The sequence below is a fragment of the Mustela putorius genome, unplaced genomic scaffold (genome assembly GCF_011764305.1).
Source record: "Mustela putorius furo isolate JIRA1106 unplaced genomic scaffold, ASM1176430v1.1 tig00537227_pilon_pilon_pilon, whole genome shotgun sequence".
Classification (NCBI taxonomy): Eukaryota; Metazoa; Chordata; class Mammalia; order Carnivora; family Mustelidae; genus Mustela; species Mustela putorius.
The window spans coordinates 13,319,427-13,338,824 of NW_025422368.1; the positions used below are offsets into that span (position 1 = coordinate 13,319,427).

The 19,398-nt window shown below is 38.4% G+C and overlaps 1 protein-coding gene across 2 annotated transcripts in view; it reads right to left on the bottom strand.

Moving 5' to 3' along the window:
- Positions 1-19,398, bottom strand: part of PDZRN4 (PDZ domain containing ring finger 4) — a 352,459-nt gene that overhangs the window by 121,597 nt on the left and 211,464 nt on the right. Inside the window, exon 1 of one of the 2 annotated variants that reach the window (XM_004765544.3) lies at positions 11,150-11,516. The exons of the other annotated variant lie outside the window; for it this stretch is intronic. Within the exon in view, the coding sequence (XP_004765601.1) occupies positions 11,150-11,218 (69 nt within the window). The 5' untranslated portion in view covers positions 11,219-11,516. Of the gene's footprint in view, positions 1-11,149; positions 11,517-19,398 lie in introns of those variants that run through there. 2 annotated transcript variants of the gene reach the window in all.

Consider the following 19,398-nt stretch of genomic DNA (forward strand, 5'->3'; position numbering starts at 1 on the left):
ACTCTCAAAAGTGGGAGTGACACACCACTTACCTATACTGATGGGCTCTCATAAGTGAGATAATTTGATTTAAGTGGGAAAGAGGTAATAGAAGGACCTTTTTCTCTTCCTTATAATAAAAAGGGCATCTCATTTCCTTACAAGGAAAACTAAAAAGAGCATCTATTATTTCCCTTCCTTTCCTCCCTCTCTTCCACTTCTTCCTTTATCAAGTATTTATTGAGAGACTACTCTGGGCTAGGGGCTCAGTACTATGGATCAGTTCAGTGGGTAAATATGGAAAGCTGAAGGAAAGAGATAATTGGTATTTACAAAAAAATGAACATGACTTTGGCATCAGGCAGGTCCTGATTTGAATTCCAGGTGCTCCATTTGCTGACAATACGAATCTGTTACTTGATTATGTTGTGCCTCAGTTTTCTCATTTGTCAAATGGGGACAAAATTGCCTTCTCAAGGTCGTTGTTGGACTGAAATGAGATCATCATCTTAAAAGTTACCCTTTATGGCATTCCTGTAACAGGTAATGCCCTTTGAATGTACGATCTCATTTAATCCTTGACAACACCCTTCAAGGTTAATACTGATCAATTAAATGAACAATTACAAGGAAATTATGTAACTAACTCAGTCTGAGAGGAAATGAGTGGTATTCTTGCTTGATTCCAAAGTGTGTTCTTTCTCCTATGTGTGGGGCCTCTTCTATGTGCTACACTGTAATTGGTATTTAGCACACACTTATCAAACAGTGATAAACCCATGTGCCAAAGGAGTAAAACATTTTCACTATTTTTCATGTTGTCTTAACACAGAGATTCAGTTGCCTAGGCAAAATCAACTCCTCACATGGTAAACATGAGTCACGAAGCAAACACAGAGCATACTTAGGGAACGAATGGCAAAATCTACCTACTATGCATCAACTCAACAAGCTATGCGCTTTTCTTTCTAATTATATTGATATCATTTATAAAGACATTTAAAAATCATATATGAGCTTTTAAATTGACATAAAATAACAGGGCTTAAGAATTACTCAAATTTTTAAGTCACCCTGAGTACAAACAATATTTCTAAATACCTGCAAATGACTGTAATGTCATATAATATATGCAATCCTTTTATTGAGGAATAGTTGACACGCACAATGTTACATTAATTTCAAGTATACAACGTAATTATTTCACAGGTCTATATTTCATGCTATGCTCACAGCAAATGTAACTGTCATTAGTCACCATGAAACACTATTACGATACCATTGACTATATTCCTGATGCCATACCTTTTATCCTAGTGACTTATTCATTCTATAACTGGAAGCCTGTCTCTCCCTCTCCCCTTCACTCATTTTGCCCAGTCTCCCCCTACTCTGGCAACCATCAATTTCCTCTCTGAATTTATGGGTCTGTTTCTGCTTTTTGTCTGTTTGTTCTGTTTTTTGTTTTTCGTTTTTTTTTTTTTTTTTAAATTCCACACTATAAGTGAAATCATGACTGTGCTCTTTTAAATAAATGCTAAGCAAAAAATACTTACACATTTTCTATTATTTAAGTTGACTTCAGACACTCTTTGATTGTATCCTTGGGGTGTACAATGGCCTGCAGTGAGGATGGCACTAAGTCCACTCGGTTTTGCTTGGAGATGGAGACACACTCAACTATCCTCATCCCATATTCTGCTTTAGCCAGTCTGTTCTTCCCACTTTCCCCTGAGTATGTCCTATTAGTCATATTCTGTGACTTTGCTTTTACAGTACCTCCTGGACACCAAACATACTGCCTTTTACTAAATGGACATACAATAATTAAGCTGAACTAAAAAATGAACTCCTAACCTAGGCCATTCAAAATAAGAACCATTGCTAAGCTGTTTTAATGAAGACCCTTAGGTTATCCTACCTATACAGAACTGTCCTTTCTCTGCAATGTCCATGGTGCCAGGGTCACAAATTTCTACACTTGTTTTCTAATTGCTTCATGATAATACAATTTGAAGACTGGCCTCTTCTGCTTCTTTTGTCTCCTCTCTTGCTATCTGGCATAGTACCGAGCACAAAGCAGGTCCAGAGTAAGTATTTTGGTTATTCAATGAGAAATATTCTTTCCTGAACTTTCCCTTATTAAAAAAATTCATATCCAAATTCTACCATGATTCAATTACAGGACAATTATGATCACTGATTATAATACTGGTCTTTCATCTGTGGATTTATTATTTTTTAAAAAAAACAACAGTAAGTATTTTAGAAATTCTCTTTGTTCACACATCCTTGAAAGAGTTGTGTTGTTTTAATAAAGGTACCTGAAACAGGTGCTTAAGAGGCTTGGGAGTGAGGTTAGTTCAGAAAAATCTAATTTCCACTAAGATGACAACAAGTTTCTAAAGAAGAATTTCTTACAGTATTTCTAAAAAGCTACATAAAGCATAAGTGTGTGGGGGGGGGGAATGCTTCACTAGGACCCAAACAACCATAAAGAAAGATTTACAGCCTGTTACAGAATGGCACAAATTAGCAATTAGATGTTATATGTTGAAACACAGGAGAATATGGGGCTGCTACCTTTTAAGCTTTTTGTTGAAGGAAACAATGAACTTTTCATAATAACCCTTTTAAAGCTGTTATTCCACATTGAGATTGATAGAAGTAAAAAAGAAGAAATGAATACAGCTGGAAGGGAGATGGAGATGGGACAGGTTATATTGATGACTTTGGAAATGTTGCATTTATATATGAAAATCACAGCTGCACTTAAATTATCTAGACTTCTAAATCTGAAGACAAAATTACTACCCCGTGATACCTAAATCCTCATGAGCCACAAGAAGACATTTATGAAGAGTTACACCTAAAATCCTTATAGTGTGTGCCTGAGGATGGATCATGGGAGAAAACAGTGTCTACAAAAATGTTTGAGGCAGATACTGTTCTGGGCACCCTGCTCACCTTTTCTCCATAAATTATAAATGTTTCCAAGACTGGGATCCTTCCCAGAGTCACAGTTCAGAGCTTCTTCTTGAGTACCTAGTGATTTAATTTTTGTGTTTTTCTTAATTTAATAAGATCGGGCACCTAGGTGACTCAGTTGGTTGAGGGTCTGCCTTCAGCTTGGGTCATGATCCTGGAGTCCCAGGATCAGGCCCCAAGTCAGGCTCCCTGCTCAGTCAGAGCCAGCTTCTCCTTCTCCCCACCCTCACCCACTCATGTGTGTGTGGGTGTGTGCACGCGTGTGTGTGTGTGCATGTACGTGTGCGCGCTCTCTCTCTCTCTCACTCTTGCTCTATCTCAAATAAATAAAATCTTAAAAAAATAATTTAATAATATTAATTGGATACCTATTAAATGACTTGTGAAAATTTAATATATGAAAATCCACTTCTATAAAATGAATGTACCAGACAGTGATTAGCTGTCATGGAAGGATCTTTCCCTATCAATCTTTAGAAACAGCTCTTGTAAAGTTCAGGAACCACTGTTTGCCAAAGCTATGTGGCTCATGTGTTACTATCTAACATGACTGGAAGTGAATAACAAATGTGGTTATGTTAAGTAATTATGTAAATAAGATGATATATTTTAGAAATATTTTCAACAAAAATAGAAATTAAAGAATTTGTCAATCAGATTATCCTACTTAGCCAGTAAATTGAGTTGAAGAGTCAAACATCTCAGCCTATCTATTAGCTACATTTTCAGCAACATGTGCTTTTGCATATAACATAGAATCAGTAAAAATATTTTTCTACAGCATTCCATCTAAATAGAAAGGCAATTAGAGATGGTTGACCTTTTCCTGGGTCTAGATCAATTCACTAAGTGTGAGAGTATGGAGAAATTAAATGTAGACATTTTAATATGTGATATTCTGATCCTTTCAGTAGAGAAAGGCACTTCCTTACTAAAATTATCTACATTTATTATAATCATTAAAACTATTTACTTTTATAAGAGGCCTTTTGCACGTCGAAAACACTCTAACACTTCAGGTTTTCTTCAAAAGTCTTGGATAAGGTAGATTCTAGCTAACTGGACACGTTTTGTTTCTTAATCACTATGTTATCATCACTATCTGAATAACATGACTCAATATGTAAAAATCACTCAATCTTAGTTTTGAAAGTAAAAGTTAAAGATGACTTTCATTTTTAATATTCACAATATTAAGTAATTTTGTATATTTTTAAAAAGGCTAAGAAAATCTATACTCCAATGTTAGCAGGAACTCCATTTTGGATCATCTGCCTTATCTTAGAGAAACTTCTTGAGGGTGCAGCAGACCTCTACTTTGAAGCCATTGCTTACCGGATTTTGTTCACCTTTCTGTCGTCCAGTGCTCTGTAATCATCATCGCTGACCTCTGTCCAGGTTGGGCTCTCCAGGAAGCCAACTGAGAGTAAGATAGTGTGCTGTTGCCTTTGTGGAAGGGCAAAGAAGGCAGCAGGAGTGGGCAGAAGGAGAACTGAACTAGGATACAGTCCCAGTGACACTTGCAGGGAGCTCTAGAGCTGGAATTACATGCCCCCCTACCCCCAAGAATGTTCCAATCCAGGCTAAGACGCCAGGCATTACACACCTGCATCAGTCTGTCTCTGGAGGGGGGCCTCCCGGGAGGGCAATAACCTTGGGTGAGGAGCTCTCTGCAGCTAAGATAGTCCCTGAAGGGGCTGACGGTTGAAGGTTTTCATTGACAGCACTCTGAGCAGCTGGGGTGACAAGTCCTTCTTGAGGAGGGACCCTGGTAGCACATGATGTGTTTTTAAATTCAAAGAGGCTGCAGTTCTCACACATTCTAGTGCATTTGACTACAGTGGCTGCTCCTTTCTCGAACTCTTTACTCTTGGTTTCCCCTACAACTTTCCACTCAGTCTCCTTCTGGCCCTGTAACAATTTCACTTTTTTTCCTTTTCTTCTCCCTTTCCTGTTTCTCAATATTATGTCCTTGGTTCACAACTTTCCTTACTTTTGAGTTTTCTTTCACATTTTTCTGGATGATCTCATACAACACACATCTATATGCACCAAGTTTCTGTTGTGCACATTTTGCTGCCTGCCAGACCTTTCTTGGGCAGCCCATAAAAGAAGCCAACAGCCTCTTCTTCTCCCACTTCCCCAGGCCTCTCTTCCCTTCTGTCTTCCTTAGGTAAATTTCACTCAAACTACCCAGGCTCCTAAGCCAGAAGCTTACTGAAATTTACTTCCTCATGGGTCCCAATCCTTTCCTCCCTTTTACATTCTTTCTACCACTAATTCACATTAGCAACAGCCTCTACACTGGTCTCCCCTGTAGTCTTGAACACCATCCTCATCTCAAACTCAGCTGTCCTGGGACCACACCACCACCAAGTCCAGGTGCTTCCCTATCTTCAGAGTGATCTCTCTTTTGGAACAAAAAGAAACAGAAAATCCGGTCGTGGGCTACTCTCTAGGGTTTGGTCTTGTGCTGAGAGCCTGTCTCTGGCTTTAGGTTTTAGTAACACAGAGTATAGTTCTCTGACTCCAAAGTCCATTCACACCTATCACCTATTTGCCACTTTTGTGACTCTTCCATATTTTCAGTTTTCTTTTTCTCTCTCCCCAACTCCCCAAGCCTCCCAGCAGGTTGAGCACCTCTGCCCTCCTCTAGCGGCCTGGCAACATCTCTCCTGATAGAAGGCTTCACTTATATTGCACGGGAAATCTCTGCTCATGCATCTTTGCTACACAGCGTGCATTTCTCAGAAACAAGGACAGTCACATTTGACTCTGCATTCCATGACAAAGATCAGCATGTAGCACATACCAGGCAATCAAAGCCTCCTGAAAGTTTATGGGGCTGAACTGCGTGTCTAGAGTTTCAGGCCCATGCTAGGTGGTTGACAAAAGCAAGATGCTATTATGGCGTATCTTCATTTGTTCTTCTGATAGTAAGGAATAGACACCTCATTTAAATAAATGAGATCTGGATGGGTTTATTATAGGAAAGTTATTAGCACTGGAAAAATGAGGCCACTCTGAGGACCTGTTTATTCTTTGTGCTTCTCTCTCTCTCATGCCCCAGGTGCTTTATTTCTTACATGTCTCTAATTCTCTTACACATGTGAGCCTCACAGACCCCCAAACTTCCCAACTTACTTACAGTCTTCTCACTCTGCAATCCTTTCAGCCTAATCCCATTCCTAAGGCTTGCTTCCCGGCATAAATTTTTGAGACCAAAGTCACCTAATGGAATCCTCAACTTCATGCACCAGGTGATTGGCCCTGATTTCATTAACCCTTAGGTACGGGGTGGAGAGGAAGGCTGAGTTAGATATAGTCCTTCACCAGAAGTTTTGGTGAGGAAGTTTACTCTAAAGAGGCTGTGGATATATAAGACATCATGACCAACCCCAGTGAGCATCTGCTGGTAGGTGAAGGTCAAAGGACAGATAAGCACCTGACCTGCCTTCAAGGAACTCACAATCCAGCCACAGGAATTGACTGTAATAGACTGATGAACATGAAAAAGGAATCCCCCTCCCCCCCCCCCCGCAAAGATAAAATGTTGCAAGAGTTCCAAGATGGAAAGACACACACACACACACACACACACACACACACAAATCAGTTAATTGCAAAGGGCTCTTGGCCTGAGGAGACATTTCAGCCAAAGGGGCAGGGTATGTACAACCAGTGATGGAAGAAAATAGTGGATATGGGGGGAGGGCCATGGAAGCTGAAGAAAAAGAACTGAGTTAAAAGGATCCAAGATGGAAAGATGACTTGAAAAGCTCTTTTAGCTTTTTTAGACTCATCTGGGGATATTATAGATTGCATTTTGGGAAGACCAGTTAGAGAGAAAGATGGAAAGAAACCTAGGGAAGGCTCAAGAGGTCTTTGAATATACTGGAATAAGAAGTTTAACCTTGGGGCGCCTGGGTGGCTGAGTGGGTTAAGGCCTCTGCCTTCGGCTCGGGTCGTGATCCCAGGACTCTGGGATCGAGTCCCGCATCGGGCTCTCTGCTCGGCAGGGAGCCTGCTTCCTCCTCTCTCTCTGTCTGCCTCTCTGCCTACTTGTGATCTCTGTCTTTCAAGTGAATAAATAAAATCTTAAAAAAAAAAAATGAAATTTAACTTTATTTTATAGTGCCTGGGAGCCACTAGGTATTATTCCTGCAACAGTAGTCAGGGTGGACTGGCACACTGACAAATTCTAAGTGGGAAAGTTCTTACCATGATATTAGAGAGAGTTAATAGAAGGGACTGTGGTTCTGGGAAGGCTGGAAGTGATACTGGGGAACGTGTAAAAGTAAAAGAATGAGAAAGTCACTGTGTGGATCAAGAAGACAGAAGTACCCATTTTAATTTGGTGTTTTTGTGCTTTATTGATGGCAAGGACAGTGAGAACTTCACTGGTGTGTTAAGGAATGTGGGGCAAGGATGAATTTGGGGAAAAGAGGTTATGACCTTACGAGTTGTGTTTACATAGCATGTGACAAGAGACATTTCTGAGAGATACAGGACAGTCACAGAAAAGAGAGATTTAAGGAACTCATTGTAGGGTAAAAGAAACTTCCATATATTTAAAAATTATGGGAAGCAATCCTGTAACTCCCTATTGGGTTTTCTGTGAAGATAAAATAAGACAAGGCTTAGGAAAAAGTGCTTAGCACTGTGCTTAGAATAGAGTAAAGGCTCACTATCAGCCTCTGTCAATATTGTCATTGTTGTTACTTTCAGGGCAGGGTCTGTTTCAGTTCATGTTGCAAATTCATGGATGCAGGCTGCGGGGAGACCTTTGAGCTGTGCCACAATAGTCAAATGTATCAATCACCTCGGTGTCATGCAACAGTGTCCACTCAGACACTCAGGACACAGACCGGACAGCTAGCGCCATTCTCCTTGGGCTTTTCGTGAGACTGAAAACAATTTCTTTTCTCTAATTTGCCAAGCGAGTAAGAGGAGAATCTTACATACCACATTAGAAGATCTCAATGAAATCTTATAAACAGTTCTGTGTTAACAGTATGAGCTTTTAAATATTTGCCCACAATTGAACAGGTTATTCAACAGCGGTTAACACCCCATTGATAATTTCTATTATTTAGCCACTCAAAAAGTTTCATTTGGTTCATGTATGAAAAATCAAACTAAGAAGTCAATAGATTTAGGTATTATCCTCCAACCTCACTCAGAAATAAATCTGTCACTAGCTCAGGAATGACTGACAAGCTATTGAAGCTCTCTTGGTCCAGGAGGGCTGTTTAATCAGATTAATAGGGAACAGGTAATTTGGTTCATGTCCACAGAAGGGCAATATTCAAATTACTCATTTATTAATTCTTTAGAGGTTAATAAATAACCCATTTTGGAAAAAAAAATCACTGTAGATAACAATTGTGTCCTAGGCTCATATAAAAGTTAATAGACGCATAAAGATGCATGAAAACTGCTCGGTGGGATTCCTGGATCTACCCAAACTCTAGATTCTTCCATCTGTGTTCATGCTGGAGTCTGATTGGCCCAACTCCAACTGAAAATAATTTTCTTGAAACGACATTCCCTCTCCTCTGCCAACTGAAAATCTCTGCTCCTCTATAGGAGCAAAAATTATCAAAAAAAATGCAAACTTGACCTCATTTCACACTGAAACACAGCATTCTGGTCATTTCTCTAGACTCCTCAGTGAGCCCACATTTGCTTTTGTTTACTACGGTTATAAACCTGAAACTGTATTCTATGTGGCCCATGTTATCAGACTGCTAAATATAGAAAGAAAATGTGAAAAAGTTCAATCTCATGATGATTCCATTACAGAGAAATATATATTTTGTTCTTGGCCATGTGTTTAGGATTCACCATTAACCTTAAATCTTCATGTGTCCTGGTAAACTTTAATTTGGCTTTGCTTTTAAGAAATAATAACAAAGGAAGCAAGAAGGTAGGTGCCTTGAGGATTACAAGTCTATAAATAAATATGATGTGAAGAATCAGGTGTTAATATTTGTGTGAGCTAATTCATCTTAATATACCAGCTAGAAACACTCAGGCTTCTAATCTCAAGTCACTTTTGTAAATAGTGTCCTCTCTTCTGGGGGCAGCAGTGTGTCCTCCCGAACACCTGGTTAAGAACATACTCACTTTGATGTATGCTCTGAGCTGCCTCTCCTCCAAATAAAAATAGAAACTAGTTTGCAGCACCACACGGGGCTCCAGTGTATATTATATGAGCCTATCACCGGTTTCCTTTGATATCTTATCTATTCCATTAACTCAATAAAATAGAACGCAAAGCTGGGGACGAACTGTAGGAGGGCTCCCTCTGGAAAACACATCCAAGACCTTTAAGCTGGGGTTTTAAGTTATCTAATAAAAGCCAGTTAAATGGAAGCTAATACTTCATTTTTCGCCCCCTTTATTAAAGATCATAAGTACTGCAACTCAGGAGTAGAGAAAATAAAATAAATATATGGAGGAGTACAGGTGGAGGCAATAAAGAGTACAGCTTATCTATTTTCTCAAGATTTAGGAAGCACTTAGAGGCAAAAGTCGCAGACAAGCATTTTAAAAATCCACAACAAAGACTCTCACTCCTTAACAAATACAGTACTCCTTCCTGGTTGCAGCAAGCCTGCTTGATTTCTTAGTAGAATGCAAACAGCTTAACCTAGGCATAATCAGGAAGGAGGTCACCCACGACGTCCACCATATTATACCTTTATATCAATTTAGTAATTCAGGGGAAAAAAGAATAGATTGATTAACCACTCCCCTGCTCTCCTACCACCCAAAGAAAATCAACACTAGAACTCAAACTCCCAACAAACCAAACTAAAGGAAAGTGTTCCACCTAGAGACTGTTTTCATGAGTCAAAGTGGATGAGAGCTTATCTAGGAAATGAATATTATGTTAGCCCATCCTTGCAAGTTTGTAAGGAAAAAAATAAAGCAAAAGGTATTGCCCCTAGTGTAATTAACAATGTTAATCTTCTTTTTCCTCTCTACGGTGATAAAGGAGTCATTTTTATATTTAATTAATGCAGAGGATCATTTTGGAAACTGGCTAATGAGCCTCTGATCACATTACCATGAAAATGTGCATTAACATTGCAACTGAGGAGGCTGTTTCATGTGTAGCAAATCCACTTTGTAATTAGCCCACTGTGAAATGAATCACGTCAGGGGGAAATCTGAGGGAATCAGTAGGCAGTGGGCACTTGGCTACTGCTGTGCCCACAGACCACCAACATCCCAAACATTGTCTTTCATCAGCAATATTGTCTAAGAACAAAAGTAGCAGTGTCTCACATCTGGGACAAACTGCAAAAAGGAAGGAATAAACTTTATTTTGCCAAACAACAAATCTGGACCTCAGCATGCACCCCAGGGAAACATGCTTAAATAAAATGGTGAATTAACAGAATCCTGTGAAAACTATGAAGGCGAGGGATCTAGTTTTTCTTATTTTTATTCTGAAAAACCCTCAGATATACATTAAAGGACAACTGAATTTTCACATTCTCCCTAAGACAAAAACATATTGTAATAAGCTCCTGAAATTCATGTCTAGCACCAGAGAGACAAAAAAAAAATAATAATAATAAAAAATAAAAGGACCTAAGAACAAGTGATAAGAAAATCCCTTTATCTCCTTTTTAAGCCAAGACATACACATATTTTTTTCTCATATAATAAAAATACACCAGGTGATCCTCTTAACCCAAAGCAAAAATTCCTAATTAATCAAATAATTCCTCTGGCTAACAGGGTTTGGCAAGAAACTTTTCCTGTCTATTCAAAATAACTGAGATCACAGACCTATAAAATCCCAACGTTAATGTAGCCACAATACGCTTGATTTTCAAATGTCAACACTATTCCAAAATGAAAGAGGTGTCTCAAAATATTACAGTGTTACTCCTTTGACTTGACTGACATCTTGGCAGGAGATACAAAAAATGTTAAAACGAATCCCACAGGAAGTCATCTGAAGGGGGAGTGGCAAGGAAACCCGAAAACTGCCACCCAAAACCAAAATAAAAGCCCCCAACCAGCAAGTCTGCTCTCAATTCTGAAATCTACTGAAAGAATAATAATAATAATAATAATAAAGCTAGCCACAATTCATTTACCATCTTTGCAGACAAACACAAAGCCTGGCTGCTGAGGTGCTGGCATCAGACCCTGCACTCACCTGGGAAACTTCATACAGCAGTTTGTAGTGTTCCTCTCTTTTCTGAAAAGTGCACAAATTGCAGCCCATTCTAAGAAGCAGAGGGAGAGAGCAAATCTTCTAATTTCCCCAGACCTGAAAGGCAAGTGAACTGAAAGGGAATCACCCTCCAGACTTGACTACTGTTTTTCATCAGTCACTTCAGCCCAGAAACACAGACAAACCGCTGTTAGCTGGAAGCACAAGCCAGGCTGGTGTGTGGCAGCATGCTCTTCTTCGCGTTCCCTAAGTATCTTGCACTCACGGATACACACACAGAGTTTCCAGTCAGTTCATGGCAACACTCCCCCTGTCTCTGCATCAGTGCACATGACTACACAGATTCCAGCTCATGAATATTAATAGTGCCTCATTGATTATTTATGACAGAACATGTTAGCAGGGAGGGGTGTCATAGCTGCTGCTGATGACAGATGAATATTCACTAATTAAGAAGCAAATGTAGTGTGGTTAAACAAAATTCACTTGTGTCAATACCATCTCTGTTTATTAAGGATACAGGGGGTGAGCATAGGGCATTTCAAAAAGGAACATACACTTAATTTCTCTGTTGATGTAAGGTTTTAATATGGGAATAAGAAATTCAGAAACAGAAATATACTTGGTTCACATCTCCATGTTTTGCAACAATTAAAAGAAATATTTTCAGTGTTAGTAAGTCTAGGGGAAGATGAATGGGAGCAATTATTTAAATTTACAAAATAAACACAGAAGCAAAGGAGAATTTGGGGAGTAATGTGGGAAAGGAACAGAAGATGGGGGCTCTCATTCAGTTTTAATTCTGATCCTATAAAAAACACTGAATAGTTCATGTGTAAAGACTATTACCTACCAGAGAGGAAATAAAACATATTTTCTTAATCTAAATAAAGAACGTTTAGGTGAGTATGAAGAGATGATACTTGTACAGCTAATAAATATTTTAATTAGCTAATAAGGGCATATTTATTGAATATGAATTTGCAGCTCTATAATGCATGTGGATCTATATTTAAAAATCAGATAAATAGAATGCGTTTTCTGAGAAAAATTTCAAATGCTCATAGTATTTATGCTAATTTTATTAAAGTCATATATAATATTTCAGAGAGCTGACATTGGCAATATTTAAATTCTAATGTAATGCACAATGACTCCATTTATGATTCTATATTTAGAGTTCATAATGTACAAAGGTGAACACAGCTTAAAAACTCAGCTTAGATGTTTAGATAATAGAAGTAATGCATTTAATTTCACACTCTCACAAATACATATATTGTATTGCAAGCTGGCAATTTTTATCCTTTTAGATACAGAACAAACAGCTAAAGCAGATAATAAAAGAAAATTCCTTTTGTTCCTATCCTGACTTAACCACAACCTCTGCTAATTAAGAAGTATGTCCTTGTTCCAGCACATCTTTAAACTGGACAGGATAGCAGGTGGGTTCCAAAGCAAAAATAATTATTTGGAAACTGATGACTGTGGTTTGGAATCACATTGGATCTTGAAGATTTTTAATTGCTCATCACTTACGTAGAGCCACTTTTTGGGGTCTAATTTCCTAAAAGCGCTTTGTCAAATGTTTAGAATCGATAACAGGAAATGATTCTAATGAGTACTAATTGTTAACAAATTGGCTTTGCAACTAGTAACACCTCAACACCAGCAAGTCACAAAGAGATGAGCAATCATCTGCTGCTTATCGGTCGTTTCCCTTGGGATGTAATAATCCGATTTTCTGGGCCTAATTTCACCTAACAGCCTGGACGAAAGCCAAGCTGAGAGACCTACATGAAAGTGGCATCGTAATAGGGAATACTGCTTGTGACCAAAGTTCACTAGGACTTCCTGCAAATTCGAAACCACTTGTAGTAGCTATTAATTACTTTGATTCCATTATGGAAAGAAATGTTTTCAAGAAAGTATCTGAAAAGACCTTTTATGGGAATCAACACTGGGGATGAGCGGGAACGATCTTCTGTAGGTGCAGTGGTAAAATATACCTATTTGATGCTTTAAAAAATTGTTAATTTTCTCTGAGTCTCTAGCGCCACTTCCAAGGAAGTGTTTTTATGCTGGAGTCGAACTCCTTAAAGTGAGCATTGCCTATTTTTTTTTTTTTTTTTTGAAGGATTCTGAACTGCTGAAGTGAAAGAGTTAATGATCTCCAGATGTTGAAATTCTGTGCTTTACAAGAAATTAGAATGCAGTAAGGCAAGGATGGTTCAGTCATCCATCAATGAAAGTGTCTGCTTCCTCTACTTATAAAACTTCCTTATGAGACAGGTTTTGAAAGCTAAGTAGGAAACCTAATTATTAAAGCTATTATTGCTGCTTATTGGAGCTTTCTTCTCAGAATATTTTGTAGTTAGCTTTTAAAGAAAAAGAAAATTATAACTTTCAAAAATATTTTCTTAGTCATCAGAAAGTAAAGAATGAGCATTCCACTGAAGTCAGCAATTTCAAACTGAAGTTACTCATTGATCCATTTGTCTTGGCTGTTTGTGTCTGTTCATTACTAGTGCCCCTGTTCTTTTGTTTCTATTTCAGGAAGCAAGGGCAGCTTCTCTAATCATTTGTCAAATGCTGCCCGTGGCCCATACACTCTGGAAGGATTCCATCTTCTGCTACTAATGGGCTCATTCCATTGAACTGAAGGGTGTTTAGAAAAAGGGAACACATATTCCAAAGTCCTCTAAATTTCATTAGAATACAAGGCTTTAGAAGTTCCAGTGACTAACCTGCAGAATCTTGTGTTGGAATGTAACATCTGGAGTAGATAGGGGCAAATGAGTTAATCCAATGAATTTTGGAACATTGAAATAAAATAAAATAAAATTAAATTAAAAAAAAAAAAAAGAAAAAAAAGGGGTGCCCGGGCAGCTCAGTGGATTAAATCCTCTGCCTTTGACTCGGGTCATGATCCCAGGGTTCTGGGATTGAGTCCTGCATCAGGTGCTCTGCTCAGCAGGGAGACTGCTTCCCCCTCTCTCTCTGCCTGTCTCTCTGCCTGCTTGTGATCTCTGTCTGTCAAATAAATAAATAAAATCTTTAAAATAAAAAAAGAAAAAGAAAAAACCCCAATGTCTTAAAATTACAAATAGATTAGATACTGTCTCTGGTGGATAGTAATAATGTGGGATAATATGGTTTAAAAATAAGCTGAGGGGTGCCTGGGTAACTCAGACAGGGGAGCATCCACCTCTTGATTTTGGGTCTTGGTCCCAGGGTTGTGAGTTCAAGCCCTGTGTTGGGTGTGGAGCTTACTTAAAAAATAAACAAATAACTAAATTAAATTAAATGCTGAAAAAAACAAATAAAAATAAAAGTAAGTAGAGAATAGAGGACTATCTTTCCGAGTACCCATGCAAAAATACTCTCCAAAGTGCAAAAACATTTGTTGTGTATGTATTTCAAAATATACTTATTTATTTTTATTGCTTTTGATTTGTGTTAGTTTATTCTCCCAAAGTGCAATGGCTTGCAAAATTGGACATACTATTTTTAAGATCTATACTGGCCTATAGGAGGGTTAAATGGAGGTAGCTGAAAGGAAGGAATACAGAATTTATCCTGCTTTTCCTATATAAATGGTAACGCTGAATTAACTAGAGTAGATGAGAGGGAGTTTCTCCTTATAGAATTATTCCACTGAATAAATGAAGAAAGAATGATAGAACATGCTCATGCCGGAAATCCTTAATTAATGGATCTAGGTACTGAGAATTAATGGCTGCTAACATCACACACACACACACACACACACACACACACACACAATCTGACAGAAGAAAATGAGACTACTCTTGAAAGAGCATTTCCCAAAGTGAGCAAATTAGAGGGAATTCAGAGAACAGGGAAGAATATTAAACTTTACTATGGAGATGTGATCAGCCAAATCCAGGCTGCGAGTAACCTGACATAGATAGATACATATTCCCGTTTCTTAGAGGGAGAGGAAGACAGAAAGAGAGATATGATGGAGAGGAAGTCTGCAGATTAAAGGAAACTAATGACATTTTTAAAAAGGCATTACTAAACTACAATTTTTGGTATGTACATCATTTTGGGTGATAAAAATCCTGCCTTCTTTTTAGAGGATGCTTGGGTACTTCTGAGTTGGCACTTAGCTGCTGAACATTTTCTGAGGTTTAGTATCTTATATGCAATCACAAAGATGAAGAGCCGGAGGCTCAGAGACACAGCGACTTACCCAAGGTCAGACTGAGTAAAGAGATCTGAACTCAGTTCTCCAAGGACAAATTCTGCGGTGGAATTCAATAGCTAAGTTGCTGAGCTCTCTCTCTTGCAGAGGAAGTTAGAGCCACATCAATACGCCCTTCCCTGATTCTGCCGACGAGGACACGGAGAGTAGTATTTCAAAGCAGTGAGGAGAAAGAGACCGAGAATGAGAGACTTTTAAGAAGATCTAGTCTAAAATAAGGGAAATGATTATTTCTGGTTTAAAAAAAAAAAACACTTTATTATGGTTTAGATAAATAACTAAACTAAAATTAAACTTTATCAAATTAAACTTTTGACTTTTTTTAATAGGTCACAGCTAAATACCTTCCCTTACTAATACACCTTGATAATGGATCACTGGGCACTGTCCTGGAGTGCACACTAGAGATGACCAACCGATCCCGATTTGCCCAGGACTCTTATGGCTTTACCTCTCCAAATTCTGTATCCCAGAGACCCTCAACCATGGGCAAATGGGTCACTTGAGTACACGCTTCTGTTTTCAAGCTCCAGCAAAGCTGAACGGCTGTGTAAATTTCCCCGTCTTCCTATCTTTGCTACAGAGTGTACCTCAGGCCACAGAAATCATTCTGTGGTCCAGCTGAAATGTTCTTTCCTCCCTGGCCTCATGAATTTGGAGAAGTGATCTCTTCACTACTGAACTTCTAAACCTTCAGTGGATTTTATCCACACCCATATCGAGCTATGCATCATTTCCTACTTCACATTATTTTATGTAGATGATTTACCACTCAGGGTAGACTACAAGACCTGTGAGGGCAGTAGGACCTTAAGTCCGGGACAAACCACGATGAAGTGGTCAATTGCCCTTTGACCTCCCAGAATTCCTAGCGAGATGCTGCTCATGTTGAAGGTCTTCATTAGAGGACTATTGAGTGAACGGATGTGACTGGGAGATTAAACAGACCTGATTCCAGCAAAGTGACATAATTTTGCGTTTGTGTTTCTATACCTCATTGCTAGGTAAAGTTTTTTCCCCAGTAGGGCTGCTTCAAGAATATTAAGTCAAAGGACTGAAGAACCATAAGCATAAGATATTTAACTTGGTTTAATTCTAGACACATCAAATTGAGAGTTTATGAAGTAAAAATTCCTCTGACAGGTATGCAAATAAATGAGGTATGATCACATGTGTTTTATCAGTTATTTGTACATTTATGCATATATTTTATATGCACCTTTAAAGTTCTATTCTGTCCCACATATAAGTGAATTTTTGAATACACATGATAATTTATTGGGCACTGATCATTTGCCTGGTAGTACAGGAATTCCAGGTGTCTCGAATGACATCCTTTTATTTGATTTTCACAGTGTCTCTGAGGTAAATATGTCAGATATTATCCTTTGTTTTTAATAAAAAAATGATTAGGTGTTGAAATTGCCAATGCCAGGAGACCTAGAGCCTTTGCCCTTTGATTTCATCCAGTATTTATTCATAACAATGTGCAATATTAACTACTCTCATGATTTTACAAAAACACTCCCGCTTATAGTATCCACGTGTCATCCACTTACTTGGTGATAGCTCAACATTTCAGTGTATAACCCAGCATCCTTTTCACATTATTCTCACTACTTGACCTTGTTGATTTTGCATCTACAATTGTGGCCTTCAGAACTAAAAGTATTCTGCCCACTTATAAACTCCTAGGAACTGTCAAGTCAGTCGATGAGACTCCCATAGAAAGAAAAGGTATGGATCTCAAGGAAGATGACTAGGGTTTCCATTTGAGACCTGTCACTGTTGTCTGTATGGCTTTGCACACTGGCATAATACACACCTTGCATGCTGATTCTGAAGATGAAATGCAATAGACTCCAGAAGAAGGGATTCATAAACTGAAATATTTTGTCCATATTGGTGTGCTGGTTCAGCATGGGTTCTAGGGGCAATTCGCTCTGGAAGTTCCAGTTCCCCTAGTTTCTATCTATGTGATATGGGGCAAGTTATTATTTTTGTTTATCTTCCCTGTTTCTTGGTTTCTCGTCTTTAAAATGAGGATACAATAGCACCTGCCAAATAATTACCACAAGGGATACAGTTGTTGTGATGATCTTCTGTGTCAGGTACATCTGGCACATCATACATGCGCAATAACATACTGGCTACTAGGACTCATACAAGTAGTATGATAATGGTAATGATGATTACTCCTGTAGACTTCTAGGTTATCTCTTTATAGTTTTTCAGTCATAATAAATCTCTATTACATTATTTGAAATTCACTTGGTTGAAACTTTATAGTCCTATTCTGTCCACATCATTTGCTAGTGTATACTTATGTTGGTCATTCAAGAGCTCCTCAAAGGTTTTTTGTTTCCCAACCCTTTATGTAAAAGATGTCAGCACAGAAGTACCCATTATGTATGTAAGTGGGATACACACACACTCTGTGTAAAGAATGTAATATATTCAGAGTAATAATCCCGATGTTCTTTTTATTTACTTTAATGGATAATGTATAAATAATGTGGACATAAATGTGCAAGAAACCAATGATAGCATCTGAAGCAAGATTCATAGGAAGTAGGTAGTCCCATCTTATTTCTTTGAGGAACTTTAATGACTTCTAATCTATCCCAGAATAATACTACCTTTCTTGATTTGGTCATCTATAGGCCAACTGGCCATACGCATACATCATATTTTGGTAATGTCACACTGTTCAGTCACATCACAGGTAGTTATTTAGGGTTTCCTCAGAACACAACCATCACCATTTTCAGTTCTACAAAAGTAGTCTAGAAAATGATCAGTAGAGGCGCCTGGGTGGCTCAGTTGGTTAAGCATCTGCCTTGGACTCAGGTCATGATCCCAGGGTCCTGGGATCGAGTCCTGTATCAGGCTCCCTGCTTGTCGGGGAGTCTGCTTCTCCCTCTGCCTGCCACTCTCCCTACTTGCGGGCTCTCTCTCTGACAAATAGATAAATAAAATCTTCAAAAAAAATGTTTAGCCAGTATTTATTAAATGGTACTATGAGTAGAGCATGATGACAATTCCTAAATATTTTTGAAAATAAGAGCTAACACTTACTTAGTATTTTTTCTATACCAGGCATTGTTCTAGCACCATACATCATTAATGTAATTGAGTCTTCCTATCAACCCTTTGGGGTAGGTATTATCAATGTCTCCTCCTAACATGGGTTGTAGATGGGTTACATGAGTAGTAAATCGAGGAACCAGGACTTAAACCAAGTGATCTGGATTCACTGTATAAACAGTATTTTTTATTGCCTGTCACTCGGAGATAGTCATCATGATGACAAATTCCTAGATGGCTAGAAGAAGGCATTCTGGTGATGCCTGAAGCACAGTGAGATATAAGAATTTCCCTGAGGACAAGGAGTGAGTCTAAAATTAACTCCCAGGTTCCAAGTTGTGTCCTCAAGCATGGCTGCATAAAATAGATTGAATAAATCTAAGCAATTTCATAACTTTACTCCACTCCACTGGTGATGGGGTTTCTCAGCACTGAATATGTACTGATAACTGTAGAATATTTTTCTTTCTTAATATTTGTTATAGGAGGAAATATATGCATTGGTAGTAGGACCGTCATATCTCCATACTAAGGAATAATCATCAACAGTTACATAAGACAGGTAAATTTGGAGATTTTGAGAAAGGTGAAGGTATAGATTAGCTGATGACTCCCAAATTTAAATCTCTAGATTTCACTTCTCTCCTAAGCTTCAAACCTACTTATTCATGGACTACAATATTAATGTGTGGGCTAGGCATAGCACATTAAAGGCAACTTACCAAAACTTAAGTCATAATGCTCTTCCACCAAGACTGCTCTACATGTGCTCCCTATCAAAGACTGGGCTGACTAGACACAGGAACTCAAGTCTACCTTGCCTCTTCCCTTTCATCTAATGACTAAGCACAGTCATTTGGAATTGCTCAATCTCTCCTTTTTCCCTTCTCAGACCACTCTCCTGTGTTAGGTT